Raw genomic sequence first — 15,000 nt, 5'->3', positions numbered from 1 at the left:
CTGTATACCGCCCAAATACTCTGGTGTACGGTATACCGCCCAAATACTCTGGTGTACGGTATACCGCCCAAATACTCTGGTGTACGGTATACCGCCCAAATACTTTGGTGTACGGTATACCGCCCAAATACTCTGGTGTACGGTATACCGCCCAAATACTCTGGTGTACTGTATACCGCCCAAATACTCTGGTGTACTGTATACCGCCCAAATACTCTGGTGTACGGTATACCGCCCAAATACTCTGGTGTACTGTATACCGCCCAAATACTCTGGTGTACCGTATACCGCCCAAATACTCTGGTGTACCGTATACCGCCAAATACTCTGGTGTACCGTATACCGCCCAAATACTCTGGTGTACCGTATACCGCCCAAATACTCTGGTGTACCGTATACCGCCCAAATACTCTGGTGTACCGTATACCGCCCAAATAATCTGGTGTACCGTATACCGCCTAAATACTCTGGTGTACCGTATACCGCCCAAATACTCTGGTGTACGGTATACCGCCCAAATACTCTGTGTACGGTATACCGCCCAAATACTCTGGTACGGTATACCGCCCAAATAAATAAATAAATAAATACTCTGGTGTACGGTATACCGCCCAAATACTCTGGTGTACTGTATACCGCCCAAATACTTTGGTGTACGGTATACCGCCCAAATACTCTGGTGTACTGTATACCGCCCATATAATCTGGTGTACGGTATACCGCCCAAATACTCTGGTGTACGGTATACCGCCCAAGCCTAGTTAAGTGAACATAATTTCTTTCATAATCTCAAAATTCAACCAGTGTTTGGCCAGTGGGAAGAGATCCAAACGATAAGAGATCTAAACGATGAGAGATCTAAACGATGAGAGATCTAAACGATGAGAGATCTAAAACGATGAGAGATCTAAACGATGAGAGATCTAAAACGATGAGAGATCTAAAACGATGAGAGATCTAAACGATGAGAGATCTAAAACGATGAGAGATCTAAAACGATGAGAGATCCAAACGATGAGAGATCCAAACGATAAGAGATCCAAACGATGAGAGATCCAAACGATGAGAGATCCAAAACGATGAGAGATCCAAAACGATAAGAGATCCAAAACGATGAGAGATCCAAAACGATAAGAGATCCAAAACGATGAGAGATCCAAAACGATGAGAGATCCAAAACGATGAGAGATCCAAAACGATAAGAGATCCAAAACGATAAGAGATCCAAACGATAAGAGATCCAAACGATAAGAGATCCAAAACGATGAGAGATCTAAAACGATGAGAGAGCCAAACGATAAGAGAGCCAAACGATAAGAGATCCAAAATGATAAGAGAGCCAAACGATGAGAGATCCCAAACGATGAGAGAGCCAAACGTTAAGAGAGCCAAACGATAAGAGAGCCAAACGATAAGAGAGCCAAAACGATAAGAGATCTAAAACGATGAGAGAGCCAAACGATAAGAGAGCCAAACGATAAGAGATCCAAAATGATAAGAGAGCCAAACGATGAGAGATCCCAAACGATGAGAGATCCCAAACGATGAGAGATCCCAAACGATGAGAGATCCCAAACGATAAGAGAGCCAAACGATGAGAGATCCCAAACGATGAGAGATCCCAAACGATGAGAGATCCCAAACGATGAGAGATCCAAACTATGAAAATCGTCTTCTAGGATCGCATGGAAACTTGTTTCGTTGACATTCGGGGTCAAGTGCTGAACGATTTGTGCTTTTTGAGTTGCTTTTCGGTTAAATTATAACTTTAAAAAATATATATATATTAACATTACATGCATTATGTATTATGTGGGTTGAATGCTGTAACAACACCGACTAGAACAATAAAAGTCCCATGATGCTTAGTGACTGTCCATTACTGCTGATCACTTTATTGACCGTCATTTATTCACTTTACTTGAATAAAATATTTTGGTTGTTTATTACATTTATTTCAGGCCTTTTTAATGACTTTATTATTTAATTCCAAGTCATCTCATCTCTAGAGCTGCTGTCTGACAAAAATCACAATTTTAGTAGTTCTTCAAAGTAAAGAAGGCATACTTTTATGATTGCTGAATACCAACTATGACTTAGATCATGTATTTTCAGATAGAGATACTGTAGCTTGTGTAGAAACTGCTCTCTCTCTCTCTCTCTCTCTCTCTCTCTCTCTCGATTGCACATTCTTCTGTCTCTCTCTCTCTCGATTGCACATTCTTCTGTCTCTCTCTCTCTCGATTGCACATTCTTCTGTCTCTTTTATGTAGCAGGTGTAAAAGAAACACAGATTGGCGAAGTTGGTGCGCAATGGATTATGGTCATTGTAGTTAATTATCATGTTTTCTGTGCTAAAGTATGTTGAATGTTGGCCTGTTGGAAACTACAACTCACTACTATATCAACAGTCCGGGCTGATCTGATTAATCTCTAGAGAAAATGCATTGCAATGTGCACATTTGAGCTCACAGGAAGAAATAAGAACCTAAGTTGGTCAATTAGTTATTTTAAACTCATTTTGGTTCATTTTCAGCACTATTGGGGTCACGTGATCTAGTGTCGGATTTTTATTTATTTATTAAGGAACGTTCCATGACACCACTTTTACCTATGGGAGGGACTACTATGATTTTAAAGTGATAGTCCACTTTAACCTATGGGAGGGACTACTCTGATCTTAAAGTGATAGTCCACTTTTACCTATGGGAGGGACTACTCTGATCTTAAAGTGATAGTCCACTTTTACCTATGGGAGGGACTACTCTGATCTTAAAGTGATAGTCCACTTTAACCTATGGGAGGGACTACACTGATCTTAAAGTGATAGTCCACTTTAACCTATGGGAGGGACTACTCTGGTGTTAGTGATAGTCTACTTTTACCTATGTGAGGGACTACACTGATCTTAAAGTGATAGTCCACTTTTACCTATGGGAGGGACTACACTGATCTTAAAGTGATAGTCCACTTTTACCTATGGGAGGGACTACACTGATCTTAAAGTGATAGTCCACTTTTACCTATGGGAGGGACTACACTGATCTTAAAGTGATAGTCCACTTTTACCTATGGGAGGGACTACACTGATCTTAAAGTGATAGTCCACTTTTACCTATGGGAGGGACTACACTGATCTTAAAGTGATAGTCCACTTTTACCTATGGGAGGGACTACACTGATCTTAAAGTGATAGTCCACTTTTACCTATGGGAGGGACTACACTGATCTTAAAGTGATAGTCCACTTTTACCTATGGGAGGGAGTACTCTGATCTTAAAGTGATAGTCCACTTTTACCTATGGGAGGGAGTACACTGATCTTAAAGTGATAGTCCACTTTTACCTATGGGAGGGAGTACACTGATCTTAAAGTGATAGTCCACTTTTACCTATGGTACGGAGGCTCTGTGGTAGTGGAGGTTCATATAGATGTTGAAGAGACAGGAAGACTGTGGTAGTGGAGGTTCATATAGAAGTTGAAGAGACTCTGGTAGTGGAGGCTCATATAGATATTGAAGAGACTCTGTGGTAGTGGAGGTTCATATAGATATTGAAGAGACTCTGTGGTAGTGCAGGTTCGTATAGATATTGAAGAGACTCTGTGGTAGTGGAGGTTCGTATAGATATTGAAGAGACTCTGTGGTAGTGGAGGTTCATATAGATATTGAAGAGACTCTGTGGTAGTGAGGCTCATATAGATATTGAAGAGACTCTGTGGTAGTGGAGGTTCATATAGATGTTGAAGAGACTCTGGTAGTGGAGGCTCATATAGATATTGAAGAGACTCTGTGGTAGTGGAGGTTCATATAGATGTTGAAGAGACTCTGGTAGTGGAGGTTCGTATAGATATTGAAGAGACTCTGTGGTAGTGGAGGTTCGTATAGATATTGAAGAGACTGTGGTAGTGGAGGTTCGTATAGATATTGAAGAGACTGTGGTAGTGGAGGTTCGTATAGATGTTGAAGAGACTCTGTGGTAGTGGAGGTTCATATAGATATTGAAGAGACTGTGGTAGTGGAGGTTCGTATAGATATTGAAGAGACTCTGTGGTAGTGGAGGTTCGTATAGATGTTGAAGAGACTCTGTGGTAGTGGAGGTTCATATAGATATTGAAGAGACTGTGGTAGTGGAGGTTCGTATAGATATTGAAGAGACTCTGTGGTAGTGGAGGTTCGTATAGATATTGAAGAGACTGTGGTAGTGGAGGTTCGTATAGATATTGAAGAGACTCTGTGGTAGTGGAGGCTCATATAGATGAGTGGGTTTTGCTCAGTCAGAAAGGTTAGAGTCGGGGTGTTGTTGGGTCTCCGACAAAGAGCCGCGGGTCTGGGAGCAGTGCAATATTGAGTATTTGGACAGCAGAGTTTTTCTTGTGGATTTTGACAGCAAGGCAATTTAACCCATTAGAAAGACAGCTCTCCGGACCTCGGTGATGACTGAATGTTGCCCCGGGCAAATGAGTTTGATACCCCCAAGGGGTGGTCCGAGCAGGACCGGAGTGTTAGTTCAGAGGGCTCGGTTTGTCCCTGTTGTGTGTGTGTGTGGGTGTGTGTCTAAGTGGAGTCTAATAACTGCCATCAAAGTTGAGAGGACTAAGTGGGGTGATCAGAAGTGCCCTGTCGTTAGGGCGATAGTGGCCTCGGCAACAAACTGTTGTGACCTCTTGGGCCTGTGCACCACTGTTGATATCTAATCGGAAGAGGAGTGTGTGTGTGTGTGTGTGTGTGTGTGTGTGTGTGTGTGTGTGTGTGTGTGTGTGTGTGTTTGTGTGCTTGCATATTTTCACACACTCATGATAAAATAATGATTATGTGAAAGATAATGATACAATTATTCCACTCTGAAACCTTATAATTGTAGTAATTTAAATTGATTAGAATCATAAAATTATTACAGCCTCTCTCTTTCCTCCCACCTCTCTCTTTCCCTCCCACCTCTCTTTCCCCCTCTCTCCCCCCCCTCTCTCTCTCTTCCCCCCTCTCTCTCTCTTTCCCCCCCTCTCTCTCTTCCCCCTCTCTTCTCCTCCCACCTCTCTTTCCCTCCCACCTCTCTCTCTTCCCCTCTCTCTTTCCCTCCCACCTCTCTCTTTCCTCCCACCTCTCTCTTTCCCTCCCACCTCTCTCTTTCCCTCCCACCTCTCTCTCTTTCCCCCCTCTCTCTCTCTTTCAGCCCTCTCCCTCTCCACAGACCAGTAGATATATAGATCAAAAGCGTATGCGAGCAAGGAGGCCTACAAACCTGACTCCAGCTCTGTCAGGAGGAATGGACTAAAATTCCCCCACCTTATTGTGGGAAGCGTGTGGAAGGATACCCAAAACATTTGACCCAAGTTATACAATTTAAAGCAATGCTACCAAATACTAATTGAGTGTATGTAAACTTCTGACCCACTGGGAATGTGATGAAAGAAATAAAAGCTGAAATACATCCTTGTCTCTGCTATTATTCTGACATTTCACATTCTTAAAATAAAGTGGTGATCCTAACTGACCTAAGACAGGGAATTTTTACTAGGATTGAATGTCAGGAATGGTGAAAAACTGGGTTTAAATGTATTTGGCTAAGGTGTATGTAAACTTCCAACTTCAACTGCAGATAGATCAGTTGATTGATAGATCAGTCGATTGATAGATCAGTCGATTGATAGATCAGTCGATTGATAGATCAGTCGATTGATAGATCAGTCGATTGATAGATCAGTTGATTGATAGATCAGTCGATTGATGGATAGGTAGATCAGTAGATAGATAGATAGGTAGATCAGTAGATAGATCGGTAGATTGATAGGTCGATCGAATGAGTGATAGGTCGATCGAATGAGTGATAGGTCGATCGGTAGAGTGATAGGTCGATCGGTAGAGTGATAGGTCGATCAGTAGATCAGTAGATGGATGGACAGATCAGTAGATAGATCAGTAGATAGATAGATCGGTAGATCAATAGATAGATCAATAGATAGATCGGTAGATCAATAGGTAGATCAATAGATAGATCGGTAGATCAATAGGTAGATCGGTAGATCAATAGGTAGATCGGTAGATCAATAGGTAGATCGGTAGATCAATAGGTAGATCGGTAGATCAATAGGTAGATCGGTAGATCAATAGGTAGATCGGTAGATCAATAGATAGATCAATAGATAGATCGGTAGATCAATAGGTAGATCAATAGGTAGATCAATAGGTAGATCAAGAGATAGATCGGTAGATCAATAGGTAGATCAATAGATAGATCAATAGATAGATCGGTAGATCAATAGGTAGATCAATAGATAGATCAATAGATAGATCGGTAGATCAATAGATAGATCGGTAGATCAATAGATAGATCGGTAGATCAATAGATAGATCGGTAGATCAATAGATAGATCGGTAGATCAATAGGTAGATCAATAGGTAGATCAATAGGTAGATCAATAGGTAGATCAATAGGTAGATCAATAGATGGATTAATAGGTAGATCAATAGGTAGATCAATAGATGGATTAATAGATAGATCAATAGATGGATTAATAGATAGATAGATGGATCAGTAGATAGATGGATCAGTATATAGATAGATCGATTGGTAGATAGTAAACGTTACTAATCCTGTCCTGGATTGCTGCAGGCTCAGGCGCTCTTTCATCATTGAGTGACAGCTGTGTGTGTGTGTTCATCGCCTCGATCCCTTCCCTCGTCCCTGCTCTACAGAGGGAGTTGCTCTGTTGATACATTTATACACACAACTTTTACCCATGACCTCATAGTTGGTTGTAAAAATGGGAAGTGGTTTTAAAACGGGGTTGTCTGCTCATTGAAATGACTGCTTTACAGTAGATACAGCTCTTATATACATACTTCAGCTCTTCTCTCATATGCAGAATAGAACAGCCACTTGTGTCTGACATCGTGACACACACTTCCTGTGTGGGAATCAGATTAACATGTAGTTCTCTGAATGTGTCTGTTTTTAATGTTGTGGGTTTTGATATTTGCATCGAATATGTTTCTCTTTAGAAGGATGTAAATATTTGTTGGAGGCATTCTGGTACATAGTCAGTCAGGAACAGAGGAGAAATATACCTAAAGAAATATATATATATATTTTTGCTATTCGAACGGTTATTAAGGTGACCGCGGTCATTTGGCTGGCGAATTACTGTCAACAAAATTCCGTGACCATCACTGCCTTAAGCGCCACCACTAACCTGGGGGGGGCAGGAGGTGGTGGGTTGGGAAGCTCTTATGGGTTGGTTTTACTAACTTCGTCCTCTTCATCCCGGGTGGGACAGACGCACTGTTCTGTCAGTGTTCTGTCGGGTTCTGTCAGTGTTCTGACGGGTTCTTTCAGTGTTCTGATGGGTTCTGTCAGTGTTCTGACGGGTTCTTTCAGTGTTCTGATGGGTTCTGTCAGTGTTCTGTCGGGTTCTTTCAGTGTTCTGTCAGTGTTCTGATGGGTTCTGTCAGTGTTCTGATGGGTTTTGTCAGTGTTCTGTCAGTGTTCTGATGGGTTCTGTCAGTGTTCTGATGGGTTCTGTCAGTGTTCTGACGGGTTCTTTCAGTGTTCTGATGGGTTCTGTCAGTGTTCTGATGGGTTCTGTCAGTGTTCTGATGGGTTCTGTCAGTGTTCTGACGGGTTCTGTCAGTGTTCTGACGGGTTCTGTCAGTGTTCTGTCAGTGTTCTGTCAGTGTTCTGATGTGTTCTGATGGGTTCTGTCAGTGTTCTGATGGGTTCTGTCAGTGTTCTGTCAGTGTTCTGTCAGTGTTCTGATGTGTTCTGTCAGTGTTCTGATGTGTTCTGTCAGTGTTCTGATGGGTTCTGTCAGTGTTCTGTCAGTGTTCTGTCAGTGTTCTGATGTGTTCTGTCAGTGTTCTGTCGGGTTCTTTCAGTGTTCTGTCGGGTTCTTTCAGTGTTCTGTCGGGTTCTTTCAGTGTTCTGTCGGGTTCTTTCAGTGTTCTGTCAGTGTTCTGATGTGTTCTGTCAGTGTTCTGTCAGTGTTCTGTCAGTGTTCTGATGGGTTCTGTCAGTGTTCTGTCAGTGTTCTGATGGGTTCTGTCAGTGTTCTGATGGGTTCTGTCAGTGTTCTGTCAGTGTTCTGATGGGTTCTGTCAGTGTTCTGTCAGTATTCTGACGGGTTCTGTCAGTGTTCTGACGGGTTCTGTCACTGTTCTGACGGGTTCTGTCACTGTTCTGACGGCTGGTTCTGTCATGGTCCTGACTGTTGTTCTCTCCTCTCCCCTCCATCAGGACCAGCCTGTCAGGAGAGCACATGGCCTGCGGTCAGCCTCCCGCTCTGCACTGTTCACCCAGCCTCCCACCAGCCTCTCAACCGCCCTCTCAACCCAGGTTAGTAGTACTGCTGGGTGTGTGTGTGTTTCGGTGAGTAATGGTGTGTGTGTCCCGTGCCCTGTCCTCTGTTCAGTGGTATTGTATTGTCTGGGTGTGTTTCTATGGTTGATGGAATGTGTCTAATCTACTGTGTGAAAGAGAGAGAATCTTACGGACTCTCATCTACTTCTGAGTTGAAGTCAGAATGGAGAGGCCTCGCAAGCTGGGATGTCTCTCTGAAGACATCATCCATCTCTAGGCCTCTTCAACCTCCATTAGAGTCAGAATGGAGAGGTCTCGCTAGCTGGGATGTCTCTCTGAAGACATCATCCATTTCTAGGCCTCTTCAGCCTCCATTAGAGTCAGAATGGAGAGGTCTCGCTAGCTGGGATGTCTCTCTGAAGACATCATCCATCTCTAGGCCTCTTCAGCCTCCATTAGAGTCAGAATGGAGAGGCCTCGCTAGCTGGGATGTCTCTCTGAAGACATCATCCATCTCTAGGCCTCCACCGCAAACTGCAGATGTTATAGTCCTGCTCCTTTTGGAAGTGTGTGTGACGCGGGGTGTGTGTGTGTGACGGACGTGTGTGTGTGTGTGTGTGTAATTGGACGGGGCCATAGAGATTACCTTCTCATCACTAGGAGTTGATCTGGAACAGCTACAGTAGACTAACTACAGTAGACAGAGCGGAGGAACGTGTCGACTACAGCAGACTAACTACAGCAGACTAACTACAGTAGATAGATGGAATATCCTGGTGTGTGTTGAAGATACTGGATAGATACAGTATACAGCACCTACCTGACTGCTGACACCTACCTGACTACTAACTACAGTAGACTAACTACAGTAGACTAACTACAGTAGACTAACTACAGCAGACTGACTACAGCAGACTGACTACAGCAGACTGACTACAGCAGACTGACTACAGCAGACTGACTACAGCAGACTAACTACAGCAGACTGACTACAGCAGACTGACTACAGCAGACTGACTACAGCAGACTGACTACAGCAGACTGACTACAGCAGACTGACTACAGCAGACTGACTACAGCAGACTGACTACAGCAGACTAACTACAGCAGACTGACTACAGCAGACTGACTACAGCAGACTGACTACAGCAGACTGACTACAGCAGACTGACTACAGCAGACTAACTACAGCTTCCTTCTGGACAACAAGACACAATAAAAGATAAGAATACCAACCTAAAGTCAATGTCTCAGTAGAATATAATAAACATTTTAGCATCAGTGTAAAACAGGAAGGTACATTTTATAGTCCAATATTTACCCGTGTTTTGGGGAAAGGGGGAATAAATTGGGCAGTATTTTACAACCGTAAACGAGTCTGGTAGCGTCAGTTGCGCTGCGTGGGGCTGCCGTTCAATAGTAGGAGTTATTTTGTACACAGTCGATGTGGATGTGGGTGGATGTGGGTGGGTGGGTGGGTGGGTGGATGTGTCTGTGTGGGTGGATGGGGTGGATGTGGGTGGGTGGATGTGTCTGTGTGGGTGGGTGGGTGGATGGGGTGGATGTGGGTGGGTGGATGTGTCTGTGTGGGTGGATGGGGTGGATGTGGGTGGATGGAGTGGATGGGGTGGATGTGGGTGGGTGGATAGGTGTGGGTGGATAGGTGTGGGTGGATGTGTCTGTGTGTGGGTGGATGTGTCTGTGTGGGTGGGTGTGGGTGGATGTGTCTGTGTGGGTGGATGTGTGTGGGTGGATGTGTGTGGGTGGATGTGTCTGTGTGTGTGGGTGGATGTGTCTGTGTGTGTGGGTGGATGCGTATGTGTGTGGATGTGTATGTGTGTGGGTGGATGTGTCTGTGTGTGTGGGTGGATGTGTCTGTGTTTGTGGGTGGATGTGTCTGTGTGTGTGGTGGATGCGTATGTGTGGGGATGTGTGGGTGGGTGGGTGTGTCTGTGTGTGTGGGTGGATGCGTATGTGTGTGGATGTGTATGTGTGTGGGTGGATGTGTCTGTGTGTGTGGGTGGATGTGTCTGTGTTTGTGGGTGGATGTGTCTGTGTGTGTGGTGGATGCGTATGTGTGGGGATGTGTGGGTGGGTGGGTGTGTCTGTGTGTGTGGGTGGATGGATGTGTGTGTGGGTGGATGGATGGATGTGTGTGTGGGTGGGTGGGTGTGTCTGTGTGTGGGTGGATGGATGTTTGTGTGGGTGGATGGATGGATGTGTGTGTGGGTGGATGGATGTTTGTGTGGGTGGATGGATGGATGTGTGTGTGGGTGGATGGATGGATGTGTGTGTGGGTGGATGGATGTGTGTGTGGGTGGATGGATGGATGTGTGTGTGGGTGGATGTGTTCTAAGATGTGGAGAATCAGAGCAGGTGGTCAGTCCAGTTTGATGCAACCGGTCAGGAGCTCTCGACGGTGCGGTGGTAGTATTTGCAGAGCAGCCAGCCGCCTTGAAAGTAGAGACGCTGTTGCGCCATCTTGACCAGAGTGGTGGTGTTGGTCCGTGTCAAGTCCTCTGTGATGTGGACTCTGACCAGAGTGGTGGTGGTGTTGGTCCGTGTCAAGTCCTCTGTGATGTGGACTCTGACCAGAGTGGTGGTGTTGGTCCATGTCAAGTCCTCTGTGATGTGGACTCTGAGTGGTGGTGTTGGTCCATGTCAAGTCCTCTGTGATGTGGACTCTGAGTGGTGGTGTTGGTCCGTGTCAAGTCCTCTGTGATGTGGACTCTGAGGAACTTAATACTGCTGACTCTCTCTACTGCAGTACTGTTCATGTGGATCGGGGCGTGTTCCCTCCTCTGTTCCCTCCTCTGTTCCCTCCTCTGTTCCCTCCTCTGTTCCCTCCTCTGTTCCCTCCTCTGTTTCCTCCTCTGTTCCCTCCTCTGTTTCCTCCTCTGTTCCCTCCTCTGTTCCCTCCTCTTTTCCCTCCTCTGTTCCCTCCTCTGTTCCCTCCTCTGTTCCCTCCTCTGTTCCCTCCTCTGTTCCCTCCTCTGCTTCCTGAAGCTTGGTGTCCAGGCCCAGGGCTCTGAGCTTGGGGTCCAGACCCAGGTCTCTGAGCTTGGGGTCCAGGCCCAGGACTCTGAGCTTGTTGTCCAGACCCAGGGCTGTGAGCTTGGTGTCCAGGCCCAGGACTCTGAGCTTGGTGTCCAGGCCCAGGACTCTGAGCTTGGTGTCCAGACCCAGGGCTCTGAGCTTGGTGTCCAGACCCAGGGCTCTGAGCTTGGTGTCCAGACCCAGGGCTGTGAGCTTGGTGTCCAGGCCCAGGGCTCTGAGCTTGGTGTCCAGACCCAGGGCTCTGAGCTTGGTGTCCAGGCCCAGGGCTCTGAGCTTGGTGTCCAGGCCCAGGTCTCTGAGCTTGGTGTCCAGGCCCAGGTCTCTGAGCTTGGTGTCCAGGCCCAGGTCTCTGAGCTTGGTGTCCAGGCCCAGGGCTCTGAGCTTGGTGTCCAGACCCAGGGCTCTGAGCTTGGTGTCCAGACCCAGGGCTGTGAGCTTGGTGTCCAGGCCCAGGTCTCTGAGTTTGGTGTCCAGGCCCAGGGCTCTGAGCTTGGTGTCCAGACCCGTCAAACACCATTACCTGGTGTTTGACAGGATGTTTGTATTATCTGGTGTTTGACAGGATGTTGGTATTATCTGGTGTTTGACAGGATGTTGGTATTACCTGGTGTTTGACAGGATGTTGGTATTACCTGGTGTTTGACAGGATGTTGGTATTACCTGGTGTTTGACAGGATGTTGGTATTACCTGGTGTTTGACAGGATGTTGGTATTACCTGGTGTTTGACAGGATGTTGGTATTACCTGGTGTTTGACAGGATGTTGGTATTACCTGGTGTTTGACAGGATGTTGGTATTACCTGGTGTTTGACAGGATGTTGGGACTTCCTGGTGTTTGACAGGATGTTGGGACTTCCTGGTGTTTGACAGGATGTTGGGACTTCCTGGTGTTTGACAGGATGTTGGTATTACCTGGTGTTTGACAGGATGTTGGTATTACCTGGTGTTTGACATTATGTTGGTATTACCTGGTGTTTGACAGGATGTTGGGACTTCCTGGTGTTTGACAGGATGTTGGTATTACCTGGTGTTTGACAGGATGTTGGGACTTCCTGGTGTTTGACAGGATGTTGGTATTACCTGGTGTTTGACAGGATGTTGGTATTACCTGGTGTTTGACAGGATGTTGGTATTACCTGGTGTTTGACAGGATGTTGGTATTACCTGGTGTTTGACAGGATGTTGGGACTTCCTGGTGTTTGACAGGATGTTGGTATTACCTGGTGTTTGACAGGATGTTGGTATTACCTGGTGTTTGACAGGATGTTGGGACTTCCTGGTGTTTGACAGGATGTTGGGACTTCCTGGTGTTTGACAGGATGTTGGTATTACCTGGTGTTTGACAGGATGTTGGTATTACCTGGTGTTTGACAGGATGTTGGTATTACCTGGTGTTTGACAGGATGTTGGGACTTCCTGGTGTTTGACAGGATGTTGGTATTACCTGGTGTTTGACAGGATGTTGCCGCCACCTGGTAGGCCAATTGGAGTGTGTTCTGTGTGTTCTGTGTGTGTGTTCTGTGTGTTCGTGTGTTTCGTGTGTGTGTTCGTGTGTGTGTGTGTGTGTGTGTGTGTGTGTGTGTGCGTGCGTGCGTGCGTGCGTGCGTGCGTGCGTGCGTGCGTGCGTGCGTGCGTGCGTGCGTGCGTGCGTGCGTGCGCGTGCGTGCGGCGTGCGTGCGTGCGTGCGTGCGTGCGTGCGTGCGTGCGTGCGCGCGTGCGTACGTGCGTGCGCGTGCGTGCGTGCGTGTGCGTGCGTTGCGCGCAGCGTGCGCGTGCGTGCGTGCGTGCGTGCGTGCGTGCGTGCGTGCGTGCGTGCGTGCGTGCGTGCGTGCGTGTAGGAACAGGCCAAAGCGTTTCCCACTTCTTCATATTATTACAGTAGTGCCCCCTGCTGATTGTAAAGAGGCCCTGTGTGTAACATCAGCCGAGCTGACTGAGTCCCCGAGTCAGATCAGAGCTTCTCATTGGAGCTCTATCGAGGACACATTGAACAGGTTGAAAGGTGTATATATTTCACCAGTGCTGCTCAGCTCTATACACACACACACACACACACACACACACACACACACGCACACACTTGGAATGAATTAAAATTTGATGAAGAGAAGATGATTTTTGTTCCTTGAGTGCTCTGCTGTGGACAAGTGCATTAGCTAGAAGTCTCTCTTTCCTTGATTTTTGTGTGTGTGTGTCCATGTGCACGCTTGGAGACTCACAGACACACATACGCTGCTACCTGCCTAATATTCTGAATGAAATGGAAAAGGGAGTTTCCCTGGCTGTGTCTGTCGTGTGTGTGTGTGTTCTATCTCAGTACACATTAGCTACTGTGTGTGTGTGTGTTCTATCTCAGTACACATTAGCTACTGTGTGTGTGTGTGTGTTCTATCTCAGTACACATTAGCTACTGTGTGTGTGTGTGTTCTATCTCAGTACACATTAGCTACTGTGTGTGTGTGTGTTCTATCTCAGTACACATTAGCTACTGTGTGTGTGTGTGTTCTATCTCAGTACACATTAGTGACATTCGGTCTGTGTTTACTGTTGGGGGATGGTGAGAAACACGAGCTGATGCTACAGGAAGTAGAGTGTCTGTATTGTGACAGGATGTTGAAACTTCCTGGTAGTATCTGGTGTTTGACAGGATGTTGAAACTTCCTGGTAGTATCTGGTGTTTGGCAGGATGTTGGGACTTCCTGGTAGTATCTGGTGTTTGGCAGGATGTTGGGACTTCCTGGTGTTTGATAGGATGTTGGGACTTCCTGGTATTATCTGTTGTTTGACAGGATGCTGGGACTTCCTGGTAGTATCTGTTGTTTGACAGGATGCTGGGACTTCCTGGTGTTTGACAGGATGTTGGGACTTCCTGGTATTATCTGTTGTTTGACAGGATGTTGGGACTTCCTGGTAGTATCTGGTGTTTGGCAGGATGTTGGGACTTCCTGGTAGTATCTGATGTTTGGCAGGATGCTGGGACTTCCTGGTGTTTGACAGGATGTTGGGACTTCCTGGTAGTATCTGTTGTTTGACAGGATGTTGGGACTTCCTGGTATTATCCGGTGTTTGACAGGATGTTGGGACTTCCTGGTAGTATCTGTTGTTTGGCAGGATGTTGGGACTTCCTGGTAGTATCTGATGTTTGGCAGGATACTGGGACTTCCTGGTGTTTGACAGGATGTTGGGACTTCCTGGTATTATCTGTTGTTTGACAGGATGTTGGGACTTCCTGGTATTATCCGGTGTTTGACAGGATGTTGGGACTTCCTGGTAGTATCTGTTGTTTGGCAGGATGTTGGGACTTCCTGGTAGTATCTGTTGTTTGGCAGGATGTTGGGACTTCCTGGTGTTTGGCAGGTTGTTGGGACTTCCTGGTAGTATTTGTTGTTTGACAGGATGTTGGGACTTCCTGGTAGTATCTGGTGTTTGGCAGGATGTTGGGACTTCCTGGTAGTATCTGTTGTTTGACAGGATGCTGGGACTTCCTGGTAGTATCTGGTGTTTGGCAGGATGTTGGGACTTCCTGGTGTTTGGCAGGATGTTGGGACTTCCTGGTAGTATCTGTTGTTTGACAGGATGTTGGGACTTCCTGGTGTTTGACAGGATGTTGGGACTTCCTGGTAGTATCTGCTATTTGACAGGATGTTGG

At 46.2% G+C, this 15,000-nt stretch overlaps 1 protein-coding gene and 1 long non-coding RNA gene across 2 annotated transcripts in view; one reads left to right on the top strand and one right to left on the bottom strand.

Moving 5' to 3' along the window:
* mcu (mitochondrial calcium uniporter) overlaps nucleotides 1-15,000 on the top strand; it is a 159,809-nt gene that overhangs the window by 68,451 nt on the left and 76,358 nt on the right. The window contains exon 2 of the mRNA XM_052494758.1: nucleotides 8,232-8,330. Within this exon, the coding sequence (XP_052350718.1) occupies nucleotides 8,232-8,330 (99 nt within the window). The remainder of the gene's footprint in view (nucleotides 1-8,231; nucleotides 8,331-15,000) is intronic.
* On the bottom strand, nucleotides 11,786-12,761 carry LOC127915225 (uncharacterized). The gene is made up of 3 exons (XR_008090620.1): nucleotides 12,684-12,761; nucleotides 12,432-12,515; nucleotides 11,786-12,151 (listed from the first exon to the last, which is right to left on the bottom strand). It is a non-coding gene; the product is annotated as an uncharacterized LOC127915225 (long non-coding RNA).

This window comes from Oncorhynchus keta, chromosome 3 (genome assembly GCF_023373465.1).
Source record: "Oncorhynchus keta strain PuntledgeMale-10-30-2019 chromosome 3, Oket_V2, whole genome shotgun sequence".
NCBI lineage: Eukaryota > Metazoa > Chordata > Actinopteri > Salmoniformes > Salmonidae > Oncorhynchus > Oncorhynchus keta.
The sequence above is the reverse complement of the archived record's forward strand: the minus strand, read 5'-3'. Positions and strand labels throughout refer to the sequence as shown.